Source organism: Lissotriton helveticus (genome assembly GCF_964261635.1).
Source record: "Lissotriton helveticus chromosome 1_1 unlocalized genomic scaffold, aLisHel1.1 SUPER_1_unloc_40, whole genome shotgun sequence".
NCBI lineage: Eukaryota > Metazoa > Chordata > Amphibia > Caudata > Salamandridae > Lissotriton > Lissotriton helveticus.
In genome coordinates this window covers 36,677-60,098 of record NW_027611682.1, presented here as the reverse complement: position 1 = coordinate 60,098, position 23,422 = coordinate 36,677, and the positions used below count along the sequence as shown (strand labels likewise).

Genomic DNA, 23,422 nt, shown 5'->3' with positions numbered 1-23,422 from the left:
GAGCCTCCTCCAATACAAGATTGGTCGAAGTCTGACCAAGTCAGTTACCGATTTTCTACCCAAGTCATACCTGAGGGGCAATAAAGGAGTACTTTTCGGAACACCAGTTATCGAACGGAAGAACTTGTTTTCCGAAATTTGTAAGGCAGCCACCTTCTCAAAGCCCCATAACTCGGCACCATATAGTGCAGAGCCAAGAGCTTTAGCCTCGTATACCTGCAAAGCAGGCTTGACAGGTTTCGTCAAAGACTTCCTGTGCTCGGAACTAATGGCACCTGATAATTGCTTGTGTCTCAGAGAAGCTATATCTATATGATTACTCCAAGAATTCTTATTTGAAATGTGAATTCCTAAATAAGTGAAAGTATTCACCACTTCTAAGCGGCGTCCATTCATAATAATTTTGGATTTAAAACTCGGATGGGAGTTAAAAATCATTAGTTTCGTTTTTGACACATTAACCTCCAGACCATGTTCGCTGCAAAATGAATCAAAAATAACTAATGCTCACTGGAGACTGCTTGGAGTTTTCGATAGGATAAGCGTATCGTCAGCGAACATTAGTATTGGGATTTTAATGTTAGCTAATGAAGGGGCATCCAATTCTGCCGATACCATGGGTGATACAACACCGTTTATAAACAGTGTAAAAAGAGTAGGGGCCATTGAGCAACCTTGCCGGACTCCCCGCTCTACTGGGAAGTCCGCTGTCTCCATGCCCTGACCCCCCCATTGTATTCTAGCAAATGTAGATTCATGAAGCCTCATTATTAGAGTCAGTAAATCATCAGGGACACCCAGGTTCCTGAGGACAGACCACAGCTTCAACCGCGGGACTAGGTCGAAGGCAGCCCGCAGGTCGACAAAAGCCGCGTACAGGCTGCCTCCGCCCAGCACCACAGTCTTCCATTGCAGTAGATTGAAGCGGAAAACCTGGTCCACAGTACTTGTCGACCTGCGGAAACCCGCTTGAAATGGTGACAAAGCATCATTGTCCTCAGCCCAGTCCAAGAGCCTGTTTACAATCACACGCCCTATTGTTTTTTGTATAGTGTCAATAAGGCTGATCGGCCTATAATTGCCAGGCTTGGAGCGATCGCCTTTCTTGAACACTGGTATGATTACAGTACCCCGTCAAGATGCCGGTACCGCAGCACCCCTTGCAATACTGTTAATAAGGAGACTGATGTACCTGCACCACCTCTCCTTGTCATTAATAAAAACATCGGCAGGAACACCGTCCATACCTGGTGCACGACCACTATTTACAGTACTCAAAGCCCCCAGGATTTCTTGTGGACTGAAGAAATTATCTTTAAAGTGGGTATAATTTATATCCGCGCTAGATGCAAACCAATTTGACTCTGCATACTGCCTACTAAAAAATGTTATCCATTCTTCTTCCGGAACATTATTATTTGGCATTTTGGGTTTTCCCTCACCACCCCATTTAACAATGTTCCAGAACAATCTAGTGTCTTTCCTGTCACTGGCTCTTTTTAATTCAGACCAGTGTCGCTCATCCCAGGCTTTCTTTGCACTCGCTATACTGGCTTTGTACTTCTTTCTAGCAGATTGAATAGCCATAGTATCCCTGCTCTTTAGGGCAGCACCCAAAACATTTCGGGCGACCCTACAAGGGGCATTATACCAGGTTGCATTCTTGGGTACTCTCTCACCGTTACCCTTGACCCGCTTTAAGAAATGGTGTTTAATAACTTTGAAAAGAGTATCATGAATTTCGGTCACACCCCTCTGCACATGCCTGGAGTGATTGAGCTGCTCCATAGCTGTTATAGCTTTTTCAACCTCATTTATGATATCATCAGTTGCCTGTTGGTTAGTTACTACGTTTGCCCATTTCAACCTACGCATATTATTACTAGGAACGATTTGAGGTGGGACAAGGGCACTAAAACAGGTTTGCCTATGTGGCAACGACCACCATTTATGCTTTATACACAGAGGATTGTGATCACTCTCACTCCTCCCAACAATCTCCATGTCACTTAGCAAAGGCCATAAATTCAAACTACAAAGTACATAGTCAATTCTGCTCTTGTGCCTCCCGTTGTCAAATGTCATGGAACCACTTTTATCACTTTGCTTCCTACCATTTAATGCTCTTAAGCCTTTCTCTAGACAAAGAGCATTCATACTAATCACATCTTTAGTCCAGCGCACAACTGGTTTCAACTCTAATTTCGGGACCCCCCAGTGGCAGTCCTCGTCATCCCCAAGGTAATCTTCATCTGTCACTAGAGGCTCAAAAGTTTGGTTAAAATCACCTGCAATTACAAACGGGTGGTCCCGGGAGTAAACATCAAGTAAGGAACCCAAGGCCACCAGGACCTCCGATCTCCCACCCCCTGAACTCCTCGCATATACATTGCAGATGTATATCAAACCCAAAACATCAGAATTCATTGTAATTAGTTGGATGTCTCTATGCCCTGTTTCTATTACTTTGACATCCAATTTTAATGTCTGACGAACACAAATGGTTAGACCACCCATTGGTCTTCCCCTTGGGCCTTTAACGGCAGGTACAGCGTAGTTCATGTATCCTTGAGCAAAAAGTGGTTCACATGACCAAGTCTCTTGAAATATACATATATCAAAAGAATTGACAAATCGAAGCCAGTCTCCAGAATCTAATTTGGAGCCCAAACCAGCAATATTCCATGAAAAGAGTTTCCCCACAATGGCCATAGTGTCATCCAGGCCCATCGATACAGGATTTGTTACACATAATTCTCCATCCAAGACGTCTGCTTGCAAAAAGGTATTCTCGACATCAGAACCCAATAGAGGAACAGCAGCACACTTATCAGGCTCAAGATTAACAGGAAATTTGGAGAGTAACTTAGAGGGTTCGGTCTTTTTACTATTAACCAAAGAGTTTGTATCGTTTCTTAGGCTTCCTTGGAGAATAGAAGTAGCTTTAGAAAAACCAAAGTCCTCCACAATAGGGGTGTAGAATGAATTTTTCTCAACAAGGACATTAAGTCTAACACTACCTGTCCTCTCAAGTCAGTCACAATCGTTCAGGTCTAACAATGCTGCAAATCTATTTTCAACACTAATACCCCACTCACTTCACTGTGGAACCCTACCCCAGTTATTTGTCACCAAGTTCCATTTTGTTTTTAAAATATTAGGATTAACTGTATTACTTTTCCTATAGAAAAAATCCAAAGTCAGCGGGACAATCTCAGCACTCCTACGTTGAGGGGGAAATATATGCCTTAGAAGCTCAGGGAGTACTTCTGGACTTAAAAAATGCAGGACTACACAATCCCCCTTTAGTTTTTTTGCGGTAGTCCCTATCCAGTCCACTCTTCTAGCCATAGTGATCTCCCCTGCTAGCTGTTGTTTCCCTCTCGGAGATATCAGCATGTTATTACATAACCAATGGTAAGCTTTACTAATCAGAGAAGAAGTGGATTCTGTTTGACCTGATTTTAACGGAGGCACATTTGCCAAAACCAAAACAAGAGGAGAGGCCTCCACAATCAGTTGAACAGGGCCTTGATATACACTATTCACTATGGAGTTTGGTGGTATGTCTTTCTTGGCTGGTGCCGTAATACCTTTATCTGCTACCTGATGGGTAGGAAGCGGAATTGATCTCACATCATCACTATTACTCCCTATCCCATCACTAAGAGTGTTTATCGATGGTACAGCCTTGATTGTAGCTAAAGTTGGTATAATATCTCCCTCCACCATTGTCTTATTTAGCAATCCCCCTAGTCTGTTTACCTCTGCTGTTAGGCGAGTAATTTTGGATACCAAAGGTTTAATTATTGAATTGATCTTTAAGTCAATCATACTAGCTAACTTGTTAATGAAATCATCACTTAATATCTCCTTCTCTACTTGTTCCCCGTTCACTTCAGATATAACAACGTCTTTCAGTGGAGATACAATTCTTTTCCTACTGGAACGTAGCCCACCCCGTTTACTCTGGCTCTTCCTACATGCTCTTATGGCTCTAGTTACAGGCACAGATACGGGGGGAGGTGAAACGACTTCTATCAAATTTACCTGGTCATTTAACTGGTCACCTCGGACATCATCTAAATCAGCAGCCAAAGGTAGAATTAAATCAGAATCAGGATCCACATTGAGACATGACTCAGAAGGTGAAGCATCGCCATTATGTATTTGTGCCAGTACTTCAAAAACTACAGGATCTTGAGATAAATTTTGCGTAGAAGTAGCCGGTGGTGAGCTCAAACCCAATGATATACGCCTTGTGCTGTTAATTTTGCTCACGACCTGTACTAAATAATTGTCTATAGTATTAGGCACAGATGAAGACCTTAATTTAGACATTTTGGCAGGCGATGTTTAAATGTTTAAATCAAAATATCACCCTCGATCCAAAACAACACTGACAAAGTAGAAAAATCTACAGTGTATAACAGAATATTTTGTCAATGGTAATTTTTACTTAATAAGTGACACATAAAGCCTCAATAAAACGAGCAGGGGTCCTGGCCAAGGCCAATTACGGCCAGTCACGGACTGTCTCAGACTGTCCGCCCTTTGTCCGGGCTTCGTCCGGCACGTCCCGCGCGCGTCCTCGCGGGACGAGGGACCTGGCGTTGTTTTATGCGCCTCCTGGCGCGCTGGGTAGTGGCGTCGTCGATTTCCCCCGTGGAATCCTGGGGATTGTAGTCACCACAGTCAAACCGGCGGAGCCAAGCCCGGCCGGTCAATTCAGGCAATGGTGGGGCGGAGCCAAGCCCGGCCGCTGGTCAGGGAGCTAAGAGCACCGCAGCGAGTCTAGCAACAAGGGACAAAGAGAATCGGGGAACTCGGCCCCTGGCGTTGTTTTATGCGCCTCCTGGCGCGCTGGGTAGTGGCATCGTCGATTTCCCCCGTGGAATCCTGGGGATTTTAGTCACCACAGTCGGACTGGCGGAGCCAAGCCCGGCCGGTCAATTCAGGCAATGGTGGGGCGGAGCCAAGCCCGGCCGCTGGTCAGGGAGCTAAGAGCACCGCAGCGAGTCTAGCAACAAGAGACAAAGAGAATCGGGGAACTCGGCCCCTGGCGTTGTTTTATGCGCCTCCTGGCGCGCTGGGTAGTGGCGTCGTCGATTTCCCCCGTGGAATCCTGGGGATTGTAGTCACCACAGTCGGACCGGCGGAGCCAAGCCCGGCCGGTAAATTCAGGCAATGGTGGGGCGGAGCCAAGCCCGGCCGCTGGTCAGGGAGCTAAGAGCACCGCAGCGAGTCTAGCAACAAGGGACAAAGAGAATCGGGGAACTCGGCCCCTGGCGTTGTTTTATGCGCCTCCTGGCGTGCTGGGTAGTGGCGTCTTCGATTTCCCCTGTGGAATCCTGGGGATTGTAGTCACCACAGTCGGAGCGGTGGAGCCAAGCCCGGCCGGTCAATTCAGGCAATGGTGGGGCGGAGCCAAGCCCGGCCGCTGGTCAGGGAGCTAAGAGCACCGCAGCGAGTCTAGCAACAAGGGACAAAGTTGTCATTTCTGTATTCCTTAGAAGCTGATGTTATTTGCCTTCAGGAGACTTGGGTGGAGGGTAAATTAATGATGGAAAAAGAGTATTATGTTCTAGATAGTAGAGCACTCCCCTCTAGTAGAGGCCATGCGAAGGGGGGATTAGCCTGTCTATTTTCCAGTAAGATTAATTGGAATGCTTCCCATTATTTGGAGCCAAATAAATTATTCCAGGCAGTAACTTTGAAAAATTTGATTAAGGATGACCCTACTAAATCGCTTGTCCTGATAAACTCTTACATTCCCCCTGATAATTGTTTTAATGTTGGCCTAAAGTCCCTTTTCTCCTTCATACTTAATCTAATGGATGCCGTTTCACCTCCATATATATTGTTATTAGGGGACTTCAATTGTAAAATTTCTAACTGTGTCCTTGATCTTTTTAGGAATAAGCTTAAGGAAGAATCCCTCCATATTCCGCAAGCTCAGTTCCCTGCAAATATTAAGTCCAACAAAAGAGGGAAATTATTTTTGGAAGGTCTATCTAAGGTGGACTGCCTAGTATTAAATGGCAGATTCCCCTCTGATACCCCCGCAGCTTTTACACATAAATCACAAAATGGAGAATCAATCATTGATTATGTAGTAGCAGACAGTTCCTTCTTCCCTCTCTTGAAAGACATTTTGGCTGTTAATTCGGATCTAAGTGACCACAAGGTACTGATTGTCACTGTTGATCTTGAGCCGCTTCCGTCGGATTCCTGGCACATTGATACTGATTTGGTGAATTTTGGAGCTAAGTCAGGGAAATGTTACTGGAATCTACCAGCAATTAAGAGCCTGCTGAGTATTTTGGTTCCTACTGTGGAAAATGTATCCCTCTGGGATGGGAGGGAATTTCTGGGTTTTTCCGATTTTTTGAAATTAGTAACCCTATCAGCATAGAAAGCCCTCCCTGTTAAAAAACCTACAGTATTCCCTATACCACTTCGGCAATTAAATATTGAAATAAATAAACTAATAAGGGATCAATATTTATCATTTAACCAAGAAAGGTACCATAAAATTGTCCTGCTAAAAAGAAGGAGAATAAGGTTGAAGGCAAGACTGAAAAGAGATAAGGATGACTCTCTATGGATTAAACTCCGGGAATCCTCTCATAAGGGTCAAGCCAGGACATTCTGGTAATTAATTGGTGAGGGTTGTGGTTCTAGATCTAGACCCACACCAATATGTATTGAGGAGCAGACTTGGGAGCAATACATTAAGCGTTTATATAGCAGTAATGGCACGTCACGGGATCATGATTCTCTTTACGAGGACATTCTTCCCCATGATTCCCCATCCGAAAAGGACATAGAATTAGCTATTAAGGGCATGCGCTCCTCTGGCGCTATGGGGCCGGATGAGGTTCCTATTTCTGTTCTAAAAGATCAAAGTGAACTATGGAGCAAAATCCTTTTCCCTGTGTTTAAATTTTGTTTTATTAGCGGCACCGTTCCCCCTTCTTGGAAAGGTAGCATTCTAGTTCCCCTTTTTAAAAAAGGGGCTAGAGACCTTCCTCAAAACTACTGCCAAATTGCCCTATTAGATGCTATCGGCAAGGTCTTTGCTAAATGTCTTCTTAATTTAATTAATGATTGGGTGTCTACGGCAGAAATTTTACCCTATCAACAAACCGGCTTTAGACAAAAGCACGGTACCCTTGATAATCTGACGGCACTTCAGGTTATAACGGAGAAATATGTCAAGGTTCGTGGAGGGCGAGTTTATGGGGCCTTTATCGACTTCTCCACAGCCTTCGACAAAGTAGATAGAACAACGCTGTGGGGAAAGTTATCTGCTTCAGGGATGCCTTCCACTCTTCTTAGACTAGTTCTCGCCTTGCACTCAGATACCTGGTGCAGAGTGTTGTTGGGAGGGGAAAGAGGATTGTCTGGAACTATTTACACAGCAAATGGGTTAAAGCAAGGTTGCCTATTGGCTCCTCTGCTGTTCTCTCTATATATAGCCGATCTAACCCAGCTTCTTTCTGCAAGTACAGGTATTTCTCCGAGCCTGGGGGGCTCCCCAATCGCATGTCTTATGTATGCTGATGATATTTTGATTCTTGACTTAACGCCTTATGGGTTGAATAATCGCCTGCATGCATTGTACAATTTTGCTGGAAAGCATCATTTGCTGATAAATATCGCAAAAAGTAAAGTGATGTGCTTTTCGGGTAGGAAGAAGTCTAAATATGTGAACTTTCATTGGACTGTGGGGGGCCAAAAGTTGGAAGTAGTGCAATCTTACACTTTTCTTGGCAAAATTGTTATGAGCAATTTAAGTGAAAAAGCTCACGCAGCTAATAACACCCGGAAAGCTATTGTCCAGGGAAGGAGTTTGATTTCACTATATAAGGCAACAGGCAGAAGGCATTTCTCGATACTGCTGGAGGTTTATCAAGCAAAAATTCCTGCCTCCTTACTCTATGGTATGGAGTTAATCGATATGAAATGCTGGAATTTTTTTAACTCCTCTGAAGGTAAAATCCTTCGTAGCCTCGTATCTGTCAACACGGCTAGCTCTACAGCCGCTCTTAGACAGGAATTTGGATTACGAAGTAGCTGGGTCCAAGGTTTAGCGGGGAGTGTGAGTTGGGTTTTTAGCCTGGCAAAAGGTGAGCCTGGCACATTAAGACATCTTATAAAAACGGAGCTGCTGGGAAATTTTAATGATTACTCTTTAATTCTAATTTTTTTTTAGATTTGCCGTGAGTCAATTACATCTAGACGAAGCTGTTTTGTTTTCATTATGTGGATACCAGCTGAAAACCCTCCTGAAGTCTGCATCTTGGGAATTAGGGTTTAACTGGATAGAGAGAATTGTACTCTAAAAAAAGGTACTACTCCAGTTACTGATTCCTGTCTGGTGGGGAAGGCGCAACCCTATGTTTCTTGGAATATTCCCCATGGAGTCAGGCGTCTACTGTTTCTAGTAAGGCAGGACTTACTTCCCCTGAATTCTCTTCTATCCAGATGGTATGGTTCATCAGCCTTATGTGATCTTTGTAATATGAATAACCAGAATTTGCTCCATGTCATCTTTATTTGCCAGCACTAATGTCGTACAGGGGAAAATGGCTAAGACCCATTTGTCTCAAATTAAATATCCTCTCTGCCACAGATTTTATTGCGGCTATGAACAACCCCCCTAATGAAATGTTTTGTTTTAAATTATATAACTTCTTCAAATGTTTTTTGCCTTTGTATTAGTTGGGAGTTCCTGCGTCCAGTGTACTTTGTATTTTTTTGTCCTAATTTTATGCTTCTGTAATTTTATCTTTTCATGATTTTAATGGATTGTATTACTATGTCTTTTTATGTGGATCTCGTGTGAGTTCCGTAAGCATAAATAAATAAAAAACTTGTGTAAAAACTTGTGCGTCTTTTCAGTCTAATTTTCCTGTCTGGACAAAAATGGTGTCCTGTTTTTCTGCACCCGGTACATCCAGGTGCAGAAAAACCTAACAAAGGTTAATCAAGTGGAATAAAATGAACACATGAAAGTACGCCTTAATTTCATTGCCCTCGATTCATACTCTGGACCATAGTTTAGGGATATGTCTAGGCATAGTCCTCGCAATACACAATAGATTTGTGTGCGGCAGAGGCCAAAACTCAAAAGTCAGGATACCAGATACAAATAGGTGGTAACTCAGGGCAGGGGAAAATGCCTGTTGTCCATAGAGGGGAAATTCCCGTCCCAGAAATCTACATTAAAAATTAATTAATAGTATCCTTTTTGAAATATCTGTTTGGTGCCAGTGCATATGACTTTAATTTCTGCCTTTCGGATTCTATGTTACATGTCCATAGGGTGCGTATATCCTTTGTGAGCTTAATAAAATGTTGAAATTTCTATAAATCCTCACTCCTACATCCAAGTACTCCCAGGCTACCATTCTATACTCTGCACTGTCTGAAATACAGCTCAACATTTTCAAAATTCGACAACTCTGCATTGATTCGGCTTGTAAATTATATTTTTGGAAATTTTCATGTATTAACTATTTAATTTTAATACTATAGGTGATTGAAATTACTGACGAAGAAAGCAAGATTTAGCACCAGGCAACTGAAGTCAATGCCATGAGAAGGATTATTTTGAAAAACTGAAGGACTTCCAGCATTCTACGTTTAAACAATTTCCAAAATCTAGGTGTGGCGAGGAAGTGGGAGCTGAGGAAAGTACTATACTGTAAGTGAAGTCTCTAATTTAGTATTTCATTAACCCAGAGCAAAGCCATATCTGTGCACAGAATAACGTTCATCTAAAACATCATGTAATTCCAGAGAGGAAGCACACACTGCATAAAAGAAAGTTATAACAAAAGGTTTCTTCTGCAGACCATCAAAGAAAAGACGCAGAGAGAAGACTCCGAAGCTGACACGTTAACAACCGAAAGATTGGAAAATCACCTTTGTTCAACAACCGTTTTTAACCAGTTACACAAGTTTGAGACTATCTGCCTCTGGGTAGAAAACCACTACCCACTCTGCTTACTCTTGCGAAAACCTTAAAAATTCACCACTTTATTGTGTTCATAACCATTTCAGATTGTTTCCTTTTTATTGTGTACTGTTCTGTAATTCTATGTAAATCGCCTCAACATTATCTGCTGTGCGTGAGTGATATGTAAAACTGTTAAAGGTAAAAATGGATTAAATGAGCACAGTTGCGCTATAGGTAATGTAAATACATCCTCGTCTTAAGAACTACAAATCTTAACCTTACACCAAACAAAGAAAGGGTAAAAGGAACTGATGTTCTGCGACTGGTGATCCACAATAGTACTGTGCACGTTCTAACACCCTCAGTTACTGCCATTACGTCAGTGCAAAAAGGTACTTGTCAGTTTAATCATTAAATATCAGACTAACACCTTATCACTGCATTGCTAAGAATCTATACAAATAGAATTGAGAAAAACTTCTGCCACAAAATAACCCAAAGACTGTTATCTGCTTAAAACATTTCGACAGGTGTTACAGGGCTGCTTCCAGACATATTTTGCTCAATTCAAGTGTTAAGAAGATTACACACAATTTCTTTTAGAGATAAATGCTGAACATTATCTAAACAAGCCTGACTCTAAAATCGGGTTCACTCTTACCGTGGCATATAAGCAAGAGAAAACTAAACGTAGAGATATTAACTCTAGGTATACACCTTATAAAAACACGGACTGTGAGAACAAATTCAGTGTTCAAAACCGCCTCAATCAAGGCAAAATACCCTAAGTTGGGGAAAAAAGTTACATGTGCCAAAAAAGATACAGCCATAAATCTCATCTCACAGAATTTGACAGAATGCACACTGGGGGAATCCACTCTCAGTGCAAAGTATGCCAAAAAAGTTTCAGGCGTAAATCTTATCTCACTGAGCATATGAGAATCCACACTGGGGAAAACCACTCTCCGTGCAAAGTATGCCAAAAAAGTTTCAGGCGTAAATCTTATCTCACTGAGCATATGAGAATCCACACTGGGGAAAAACCTTATCAGTGCTCTGAATGCCAGAAAAGCTTTAGAGTCAAGCCGAGTCTATATCAACATGCATTAACCCACTCTGTAGAAAAACCTTACCAGTGCTCTGAATGCCAAAAAAGTTTCCGCCGGAAATCTTATCTCACTGAGCATATGAGAATCCACTCTGGGGAAAAACCTTATCAGTGCGCTGAATGCCAGAAATGTTTCAGTGACAAAAGAGGACTCACTCTACATACAAGGACCCACACTGGGGAAAAACCTTACCAGTGCTCTGAATGCCAGGAATGTTTCAGTGACCAAAGCAGTCTCACTCGGCATATCAGAACCCACACTGGGGAAAAAGCTTTTCAGTGCTCTGAATGCCAGGAATGTTTCAGTGGCAAAGGCAGTCTCACTCGGCATATCAGAACCCACACTGGGGAAAAATCTGTTCAGTGCTCTGAATGCCAGAAATGTTTCAGTGACCAAAGCAGTCTAACTCGGCATATAAGAACCCACACTGGGTATAAACCTTTTCAGTGCTCTGAATGCCAGAAATGTTTCAGTTACAAAATCAGACTCACTGAACATACAAGAATCCACACTGGGGAAAACCCTTATCAGTGCTCTGAATGCCCAAAACATTTCAAACTTAAATCACTTCTAACTGTACATTTGAGATTCCACACTGGGGAAAAACCTTATCAGTGCTCTGATTGCCAGGAAAGGTTTTGTAACAAACAAAGTCTTTCTCGACATGCAATAACCCATTCTGCGGAACAACCTTATCAGTGCTCTGAATGCCAGAAATGTTTCAGTATAAAAAGTAGTCTCACACGGCATAGAAAGATCCACGCTGGGGAAAAACGTTATCAGTGCACTGAATGCCACAAATGTTTCAGTGAAAAAAACTGTCTCAATCGGCACACAAGAACCCACACTGGGGAAAAACCTTATCAGTGCTCTGAATGCCAGAAATGTTTCAGTGAAAAACGCTTTCTCATGGTGCATATAAAAACCCACACTGGGGAAAAACCTTTTCAGTGCTCTGAATGCCAGAAAAATTTCCGAGACAGAAGACGTCTTTCTCAACATACAATAACCCACACAGGGAAAAAACCTTATCCATGCTCTGAATGTCAGAAATGTTTCAGTTACAAAGACAGTCTTGCTGAGCATATAAGAACCCACACTGGGGAAAAGCCTTATCAGTGCTCTGAATGCCCAAAAGATTTCAAACGTAAATCACTTCTAACTTCACATGTGAGATTCCACACTGGGGAAAAACCTTATCAGTGCTCTGAATGCCAGAAATGTTTCAGTGACAAAATAAGACTCACTCAACATATACCAACCCACACTGGGGAAAAACCTTATCAGTGCTCAGAATGCCACAAATGTTTCAGTTTAAAAAGCAATCTCACTAAGCATATAAGAACCCACACTGGGGAAAAACCTTATCAGTGCTCTGAATGCCACAGATGTTTCAGTGAAAAAGTCAGTCTCACTCAGCATATAAGAACCCACACTGGGGAAAAGCCTTATCAGTGCTCTGAATGCCACAGATGTTTCAGTGAAAAAAGCAGTCTCACTTACCATATAAGAATCCACACTGGGGAAAAGCCTTATCAGTGCTCTGAATGCCAAAAATGTTTCAGCCAAAAATCTAGTCTCAGTAAACATGTGAGAATCCACACTGGTGAATAAAATTATCAGTGCTCTAAATGTCAGAAAAGATTCAGAGGTAGAGATGGTTACAAGCACCATAAGAAAACACACCATTAAAATAATTCAGTGCTCCGAATGCCAGAAAAGCATCAATTTTAAACTCAATCTCACTCTACATGAACAGACGCACAGAGGGGAAAACATTACCAATACTGTGAATGCCAGAAATTCCTATTTGATAGGCACAGCCTCACTAACCATAAGCGACTCCATACTGATGAAAAACCTTATGAGTGCTCTGAATGCCAGAAAAGCTGCAGAAAAAAACGCTATTTCACCATGAGAAACTCCACAAATCCTTATGCCATAAAAGGTTGAATCTGAAAGACAGTGTTATGCTTTATGAGCGATCTCACTCTGGGGAAAAACCTTATGAGTGCTCGAAATGCAAGCAATGTTTTGGGTACAAATTACTTCTCACTTGACATGAGCGAACTCACACGGGGGGAAAAAGCCTAATGTGTGTTCTGAATGTCAGATAAGGTTTAATCACGAATACAATGTCACTTCACATGAGAGAATTCACACTGGACTAAAGCCATATCCAGGAGGGGAAAGCCAGAAACGTTATACTCAAAAAGGAGATATCACTAAACATGAGAAATGCATCCAAACCAGGTGAAAAGTAAGGCGTATCTTGAGTTGCAGAAAACTTCTAACAACCTGACTTTACATGAGAGAGCACATATTGTAGTTGAAATAGAATTCATCAAGAAACTCTTGCAGGATAACTTAGGCTGCCCGCATGCAACCTCCAAAGAAATTTCAGGCCTGGAAATATTTTTCATTGCAACAGAATCCACAATTTGAGTATCTGAAAGTTACAAAACTCTCAAGGTCTTTACTTTACACAGAGAAGTGTTAGTGCTTGCAAAAATCAACTAATTGCCCAAAAAATCACAATAATAATGTCTTAAATTTTACTCCACCCAATTGGTTTCTACTTACCCTTGTTTCTTAACATATGACTGATATCTATTTTTTCATGATAAGATTAAGCCTATGTGGAGTTCCTCAGTGAGGAACTCCGCAAAGTGACAAAAAAACTCTGGCAGTCTACGCGGAGTTCCGCAAGCAGCAGAGTGCGTAAGGGTCATGCAGTTTGTGGTGATTTCATCCCATGTCGGAGGATCATTTGGCCCTTCTCTTCCAGGAAGTTATGGATCTCTTTGTCAAACGCGTCCCTGTGCCAGAAGTAGGTCGGGGTTGCTACTCCCACTACTTCTTGGTACCCAAGAAGGACAAAGGCCTGCATCCTAGCTTAGTCCTCAGGGACATCAACCGCTTTCTCCGAAAGGAGAAGTTCAAGTTGTTAACCTTGGCTCAGGTCTTATCTGCCTTCGCCCCTGGAGATTTGATAGTAGCGTTGGACTTGCAGGACACTTACTTTCACATCCCCATCTTGCCTGCCCACCGGCATTACCTACGGTTCACGATAGGCCACACGCATTTTCAGTTTACCACACTCCCCTTTGACCTTACCAGCCCCCCCCTCTCCCCCGGGTGTTCACGAAAGTGATGGCGGTGGTCGCAGCTCATCTGCGCAGATCAGGGGTTCCAGTCTTCCCCTATCTCGACGACTGGCTGTCGAAGGCTCCCACCTCCAGACTACGACGGACTTCCTGCATTTGCTGGGGTTCTCAGTTAACGTGCTGAAGTCGCACCTGATTCCAACCGATAAGCTCCTTTTCATCAGAGCGGTTCTGGACACAGCACAGTTTTGGGTCTATCCTCCCTAGCAGCAAGTCCAGTGTATATTGGGGCTATGATACCGATGTTTCAGCCTCCATCCCGGTGTTCGGTGAAAATGACCCTGAGGCTGCTGGCCTCATGGCCTCCTGCATCCTGCTGGTGCATCATGCCAGATGGCATATACGTGCACTGCAGTGGGACCTGAAGTTTCAGTGGGCGCAGCACCAGGGGAATCTTTCCGATGACGTTCAGATTTCGGAGGGGACTGCAAGTCAGTTGCAGTGATGGCTCACGAACCAGGATTGGGTCAACAGCAGATCCCTCTACCTTCTCCAACCTGAGTTCACAGTAGTGACGGATGCGTCACTCCTGGGTTGGGGCAGCCATATGGGAATGGCGGAGATCAAAGACCTCTGGTCTCTGGCGGAGTCCAGGCACCACATCAACCCTCTGGAGCTCTGGGCGATTTGTCTTGCACTGAAGGCATTCCTTCTTTCTGTCAAACGAAGAGTGGTGCAGGTGTTCACGGACAACACCACCGCCATGTGGTACTGCAACAAACAGGGCAGGGTGGGGTTGTGGACCGTATTTCAAGAGGCTCTTCGCCTTTGGACATGGCTGGAACATCAGGGCATATCTCTGGTGGTTCAACACCTGGCAGGTTCCCTGAACGCCAGGGCGGTCAAACTCCGCCGCTGGTGCATGATGGATCACAAATGGCATGTTCACTCGAAGGTCATGCTAGGTCTCCTTCAGTAGTGGGGAGAGCCTTGATTCGATCTATTCGCCACCGAAGAGAACGCTCAATGTCAGCAGTTCTGCGTGTTAAAGTTTCCAAAGCAGCTCTCGCTCGGCGACCCTTTTCGTTGCGAGTGGAGTTGCGGCCTCCTGTACCACTTCTGCCAAGATTGCTGAAGAAGATCAAACGCGATCAGTTCCAATTCTGGTACCCCGAGCTCTTGAGCATGGCCTTCGATCCTATTGTTAACAGATTTCTGAAGTGCATTACTCATCTCTTTCCTCCTTCTCCTTTCGTAATGCCCTAGTGGGAGTTGACCTCACTTATCTTATGTGTGCTCCTTTGAGCGCCTACATAATTATCCTCTTCGCCTCCTTAGAAGACTAGTTTTTTGCTTGCCATCACCTCTGCTTGCAGGATGAGTGAGCTTCAGGCTTATCTTCCAGACCTTCCTTTCTTGCTGTCCATCCGAACAAAGTAGCCCTCCGTGTAAGCCCTCTTTTCTGCCCAAAGTGATTGCCTCTTTCCACATAGGTCTGACCATCAGATGACCTACCTTCTTCCCACCTCTGCTGTGTTGTTCTCTGCCAGGTGCACAACATATAGACTGTTCCCACACTTTCTGTAGTATGCTTTGTTCTGGGCAGATAAACTCTAATCCCCACTCTACTTCTATCCTCGTGTTAGTGCAGCCCGATGTAAACTGTAATTGTAATGTATTTAGATTTACATAACACTTACTACCCCATACGAACTTTGAAGCGCTTTTTCGACGAGTAGCACACTACTCTAGGATCCAAAAATGATTAGTGGTGAATTAGTATAGGGAAATATAAAATGTATATGAGAGCTGGACATGTTGGTCTGTTAGTTGGGTTAAAAAAGATTGTGGGGGGATAGAAGAGGGAAGGTTTTGCATTTATATAGCGCTTGCTACCCCTGATGAAGTGTTGAAGTGCTTTTAGGCGAGTAGCATGCTACTCCAGATCCCAACAAGATGAATAGCCAGATCAATTATGGTGGGGAGATTGTTTTATTGTATACACACAACTGTACAAAAATTAATAAAATTCCGTTGTAAAGTTGTATCCAAGAGGCAAGTATAGTCTCTGATAATAATGTATACAATACTGATAAGTTTTAAGTTGGCTTGCCATCAAGACTGATGCCCCGTAATGTTGATGCAAAGTCATCTGTGCTGGAGTATCTTAGACTCTTGTTGAATTGTACCATCCACCTTGTAGGTACTGCTATTTGTATCAGGTCCACGTTGTAGACAGACTCAAACGCCAAAATTGTGCACTATTTATATTAAGCATAATAAGCATAATGTAAGTGATCAGATGACAGTAAGCACTGTACCAGCTGTATTAGGTGCTTAAAAGTAGAGTGACATAGAGGGCAATAAACACTCACTAAATATTTTTTATTATTATTAACAGTCCTCATAAGACCATACAATTCAATACGATGTACAAATAGCCCATTGGGGAACAGTTCAGGCATCATCTGGGGATTACACATCCGAGAAACACAAGTGTCTTTCATGAATACAAATTGACTCCTCCTCCAAGGACTGCACTGTATTATTGACACGGGCGAAAAGGCAAACAAGCAGTCAAGAGGCGCATTGATTGTATACCCCCCACCTGACAGGATGGTGACAGACCCCAACCACCTGCAGGGGAAACGTGCCACCTCACTTAATAGCTGCCAGACGCTTTACTATGTAAGCAGACTGGTGGTTTACAACTGCGCCTACGTTGGAGCACCACATGTTTTTTCCAGCATAATCTGGTGTGCTCGCCCCTGTGTGGGATGATAGCACCCACTGAAAACTGCACCGTTGTGTAGTCTGGGACAGTGCACCTTCCATGTAATTCTGAACTGGGCCTTTAAATACGGTACTATTTTGTGTGCCTATTTAATTCAGGTATACAAAGAATGTGGTACTACTTGTATACTAGGGTAGGACAAGGAAGATTGAATTTCTATGGTGGCAGAAATGTTTTTGTCAAAGTGCTTTATGCCCTAAATACTCTCCCGTACCCTGAACATAATGAGATTACGTAGATTACACCTCTGCGTGCCTAATGCTGCCATTTGCATTTCAAGACCAGTGATTAATGGGGCTTTATCAAGGTCAAAGCCATTAGGCGTTCCCGACCTGTCTGATACTTGCATATGGAAAAGATGGGTCATTTGAACCTAAAGATAGATAAACATATTCATAGGTCACGATTTATGTCTGCATCTAATATAAAACTGTAAATTAGGAGAGGTGATAAGTGAGAAGTTAAAGGCAGCCGCTAATCGAGCTGCATTTGTACATAGGCCTTCCTATATTATGATATCTATTTGTGCTTCAGTCTTTAATTGTAATGAATACTTTAAAACCCATGCATGAAGTCATCGTCGAGCTGTTTAGATAATCCACCTGTCTCGCCACCTCTTCCCCACTGCATACTTAACCAGTGGCCTAGCCAGTGTGCCCTGGGCCCCAATGCAAGAAAGGAAATGTGACCTCTGCCCTTTATTTGGACTGCAGAAAACAGCAATAATCATTGTTCTGTGGGCCCCTCAAGCCTCTGTTTGAACTGTGACAAACAGCAGTTATCAGGGTTCAGTGGGCCTTTAAGGCATCTGAGACCTAGTGCCACTGCACCTGCTGCACCAATGGGAAGCTAAGCCCCTGCCCTTAACAGCTTCTATGTTAGTCCCACTGGAGAACCAAAACAGCCAAGTACTGATCTGGCCATATATGCAGGCATGCAACCGCCTCTTCCACTGAAGGGATTTAAGTCGCATGAAAGCAGCATGCGGGAAACAACCATTTTCTGAGGTAAAGTCAACCAACACCTCGTCTGTTCCAACCTGAATCCATTTAAAACCAGGGACGAAAAAACGGTTCATCGTCATCCGTTGCTTATCAGAAGGGTAAAACAGATTCATCTAACATTACAGTGTACCACATAACAAATTGTGATTCTGTTTACAAATTAAAACTAGCATGCATATAGAAAGGGCAGCCTTTGGCCAAAATAGCCACATTCCCTACTCATGCATTTAAAACATCTTATACAAAAAATGCTAATTACATTGTCATCCGGAAATAGTCGTTAGCACCAACTCATAAGCAAATGCCACTTAGAATTGTCTTTCACTTCAAGCTTTCAAAGGTAAATTGATATAAAAGCAGTATTGAATTTTTTGACGTTCTGTACTCTTACCAAAATTTAGAGCATCAATTTTATATGACACATCTTAGAAAAAAGGAGTTCTTTAAATATACTAAACCTCCTGAAACGTTCGATTAACCAGTTATAAAGTCACGTCTCGCTTAGTTAGTTTATAGTCTTTTTTTATAATAGTAATTATTTCACATTGTTACTGAATCTGCATGGCTAAACACTTAAGGTCCCAAAGGCAAGACCTATTGGCTATGACAATGCTTGTTATTGATTGAGTACATTGAACGGCACAACTTTTGATTAAGTCCTGAAGAATACCGCAAACACCTCTTCGGAGGGTTAATAGACTGAAACATGTTGACCTTTTATTGACTCTAACAGTGCATATATATTTCTCCCACAGTGTCCTGTTTTTAATCCTGGCCCAGGGGCGTACAAATAATGGAAACCCTATACCGTATAGCAAGTTTTAACTTTCACTCTGCTGCCTCCACTACCCTGAGCTCATTATTGTGGTATTTAGTATACCTTTCTTTACAACAAAACATGCCTGAACTCCTCCCTCTCAGTGAGGGGGTTGTATAACTGTGCAAGGAGATTCCCAATAAAGAAGCATGCCAACTATGGTGGGTGAGGGAAATCGTCCTTTTAAAGGGATATTTCATTTTAGCTAAGTCTTCATTTGAAACAGTAATCGTCAGAGACCCAAGGGTTTCTCGATTGTGGTAGAAATGCATTTTTACCCCTTCATTGTACGTTTAAGCACAGACCATTGCATGAAATGTTGTGATCTATGGAGGGAAAATACTCTGTGCACTGACAAAATGTGTTACAATAACAGAAAGTTGATAATCGCATTTAATAACTTCTCAAACCTGGATTTATCTAGAAGAGAAGTCTGTTCATTCTAGCAGATTTTTGTAACCACAAGGTATAAGAAATTAGGGGATCTTTATCTGATATCTTTATCAGTAAGTTATCTGAAATTATTGAACATAAACTTTTCCAAGTATTATTTCTAAAGATTAAGGAAGTTCTATTTTGGTCTTTTCTAAACTAACCCCAGTGCGTAGGACTACAATAACCACCTCTCACAAATCAATATTGTGCTTGTTTTAGTGAGAAAGCTAAATGATATAGGAGCAACCAGGAAATGGCGCCAGTATTTTTCTTAGGAAGCTTCAAGTTAGAGAGTGAAAACACTTTTTAGAATGCTCCAAAAATTGTGAGAAAGATATTTCAATATGTTTGACAAAAAGAATAGGGACATTTCATTACAATATTGAAATGGGAACTAACAGGAACAAATATTTACATGACATTACAAAAATATTAGAGACTAAATCTCAGCAATATAGGAAATACTGAGGCTCATGTACTAATAATCCATTTGGTAAAAAGTGGTTGCTTGTAGAGTCAGCACACTACTGTGTCTGTGATAGCTTTTAAATAAAGGCATTTTTTAATGCACCCTATTTTACTTTCAGATTCACAAATGTCCCCTTGGGTTACTACCTCCTGTTACTGTTTTTCAGTCCACATATGGTTTCAAAGCTCAATACATACCTTAACAATGTATTTCATATTCAGAAGGGAAACTATTAACATTCCCCTTCCAAATTCTGAATTGTTAAATGGGCTTAGTACATTACAAAAAGGGGTTTAGCATTTGCAAACTCTGTGAATTACTGAAACAGTAGATTTTTTTAACAATAAAACATGAGGAGGGAGGGAAGGGGTGGGGGGGGGGGTTTACCACGGAATTGTTCGGATAAAATTGAAAAAGTCTAATTGTTGAAATTGATACTGAGGGTATATGTACATATTAGACTGTAGAACTTATGACTGTGATGTGATACTTGCATTTGTACTTACCTATCCTGCTAATAAAAAAGATTTTAAAAAAAACAACAACAAAAAACGATAAAACATGAGGCAATTTTTCTCAATTCCCTCCAAATTAAGTTTGCTAATATTGTTAGTTGAATGATAACCGGTGCATGTACCTATTTAGTGTTAGTGTTGCTTCAGATCAAATAAAAACCATCACACATAACTCTTACACAATACTTAAAGACAGAATTTCTGACATCCAGCGTTAATGTTTTGTTAAATATATTTGCAAATGTTGTCACTTAAACAGGAAAGCAGCTAAAGCAGTCTCTGGATATAAAATAGGAGGTAATCATAATCTTTAGATACATTTTCTGAGTTTCAGGAACACTGTGTGTCTTCTGGGTTTCCTCTAAACCACTATAATAAACATATTCAATCCTTTTAGATTTGATCTGTCTGTACTGGTTTCTATTGTAGACAATAATCTAGATTTAGACCAAGGATCAATTCCAGCCATGACTTTTAAAATCTATTTTTCATTGATCTCTTTTAGCGTTATCTCAACTAACACTGTAATAGAACTGATCTGAGAGATGGACCTTCAAGTATTATGCTCAGTCAATGTATTGAACAAACTCTGGAGTTAAAATCTGAATAGTTTAGATCCACAGGCATTGCCTGACCACTGTATTTTACATCAATAGATTGCATAGCAGCCCATTTTCTCTAAGTACAATTCAGTCATCTTCTATTTTTTGCGGAACTCGTCCAGGGTCTGTTTAAACTTTTAAAATATGACATTTAAATGTCCAAAAGTTCAGGAATTCTGGTTTCAAGCCTGGTCAAACCTTAATGAATGCTATACCGAAAGATGCCCTTCTGTTCTTACATTTTATTGTGCACCATGATTCAGAAATGGCATGTTTTTGCTTTCGGAAGTAAAATTCAAAACATAATTATTGTTGTTGCCATCCAAAAAATTATCACTAATTGGGAAGATAACAACAAGTGGTCCTGTGATGCTTGCTGGAATGGGTAGTGTTTAATTAGAAGGTGGATTGAATTAAAGTTTAGGAGACAATTTTACAAAAGTGTATGGGTGTTGTATATATTTAAAATTGCTGATCTCCAAAAAGGCCTACATCAATAAATTGAATTGAAATTCAAGTTTATCATTTGAATCCTATTGTTGGAAAAGATGTGATTTTGAACCCCATGAGGCGGTTCCTTTCCAGAAAGCATTCAGGATGTAATCATGAGTCAAATAATGCGGAGGAGGTTAAAATATTCAAATTGAATTCAAATTACCCATGAAATGTTCATTGTTCAATATATTTCTTAGTATTTTAATGTGCGGACTTTATTGCTTAAGGAAAATAATTAGTATTTGTTTTTCTATATGTAGGAAGCATTACATTAATGAAATCACTGTATCCTACCTTCTTTCTTTCCTTTCCTGTTCTTTATGAACGTTTCTATTGTTGAACTTTAAAGACTGACCGAAATTAAGAATTGTGCTCTACATAACTTTGCTGTGTTACATTATGTTGATTTTTATGTACAACTATCGTCTCTTATGTATATGGCAACTGATGTTCTGTTTTGCTTTAATAATCAGCTTATGTTTATTAGGTTTTATTATTCAATAAAATGTTTCAAACACAACAAATGGTAGTTGATATGTATTTACAACTGCAGCATTTTTATTGTATGGGCACTTTCAAAGGGCCCAAAGATATGGTCTGCGGGTTGACGGAGTACCACATTGGCATCAGCAGGGAGAGGTTTGGGCAGGTGATTGGGGATACATGTAAACTTGGAAGTAGGGGGAACAACGCATATACATTGTGTGGACTGTGACTCCTGGAGTTATTGTGAGGGATACCATGCTACCGTGTAAATGAATCCCCTAGTGATTATTAGCAACAAACTTTATTCAGTTTTATAAAAGAAAACCATAAAAGTCATACATAAAATGATAAAACATTTTCCAAGTTACAGATTGACAAATATAATATGTACAAGTTAATCAAAACACAAGATAAAAATTCATGAATTACAGTACAGAAGTTAATCGCAGCTTGACCTGAGTCTAACAGCAACCCGTAAAAAGTTAAGCGTATTCAAAACAGTGTCATTAGAGCAGTTATTAAAAGATAAGAGCTGGTCTCACCCTCCTAAAACCCGCTTTTTTGAGAATGGGAATAATAAATAACTTTCTAGGGACAGCATAAAAACTACAAAACCTTAAAAAGTGCATCATGTCCTGAGGAGACTCACCGTTGCAGCCACAGGGCATGAGGCACAGGCCTCTATGAGAGCCACGAGGGTGTGCCAAGAGGTAATGGAAGAGGTTGAGCCGAAACAGGGTCAATAGAAAACAATCATGGATGCTTTTAAGCCCTAGAAGATAAGGTTTGCTGGTTGGTCCGGTTTTTAACACGATGTACATATGCACACTAGGCTTACACAGCTCATTTCCCTCTCTTTCACAGCATCTCATTCTTAAAACCTTTGACCAGAGAAAGGTCCCTCTTACATATGCACTCAGGTTTAGCAAATAGTTTCTACCTACCCTGGAGAGACCAACTCTTATATACTGGAGCCATCGGAAGCTTGAGACATGGTCAAGTGAAAGTCATTCCTGTAGGACATCTTTGCAAGTGTATTTTCTTAACCCCTTGGCTGTGGAGCATATTCCCCTGCTTTGCTGGGGGAGTGGAGGGGCGCGCACAGTGCCCCGGTGCTCATGACGAGCTCAGCTCGTCATAAGCCACGGTTCTTGTGTACGAGCTGAGCTTGTCACGGCCACGCCCATTTCAATAGAACGCTCAGCACAGCAGGGGAATAATCCCCGCGTGTGAGCATTCTAACGGCCGGGACGAGCTCAGCTCGTCATGAGCACACGGGAACCGTGGCTCATGACGAGCTGAGCTTGTCATGAGCATGGGAGGTGTTAATAAGCCCAAATATTAAGCCACAAAGACAGGGGAAGGAAAGCCAGTACATCTGAGAGGAAAGAAATACCCAACTCTTCGTGCACAACATAAAATGGGTTGCTTTGTGGGACAGAAAGGGCACGTCGCAGGAAAGAGTTTTCAGCACTTTGCACTGCCCCTAGCCCAATGTGACCGCATATCTCACTCCCTTAACTAACCATATATCTTCAAAATAGCCCCTATTGGCTTCCCTTCCACTCTGCTGGCAAAGTTAAGAACAGCTGCAAAAGCTTTCACTATATCCCCTTTCTTGC

General features: G+C 41.8%; 1 protein-coding gene across 3 annotated transcripts in view; it reads left to right on the top strand.

Annotated features, from left to right (window-relative positions):
* LOC144806035 (uncharacterized) overlaps positions 1-14,429 on the top strand; it is a 71,848-nt gene extending 57,419 nt beyond the window's left edge. For 2 of the 3 annotated variants that reach the window (XM_078672483.1, XM_078672486.1), the window contains exons 4-5: positions 9,544-9,712; positions 9,808-14,429. In XM_078672483.1, the coding sequence (XP_078528609.1) occupies positions 10,774-12,690 (1,917 nt within the window). In that variant the 5' untranslated portion in view covers positions 9,544-9,712; positions 9,808-10,773 and the 3' untranslated portion in view covers positions 12,691-14,429. Of the gene's footprint in view, positions 1-9,543 lie in introns of all 3 variants that reach the window. The other variant, XM_078672484.1, reaches the window with a different exon arrangement.
* Positions 14,430-23,422: the final 8,993 nt, after the last annotated feature.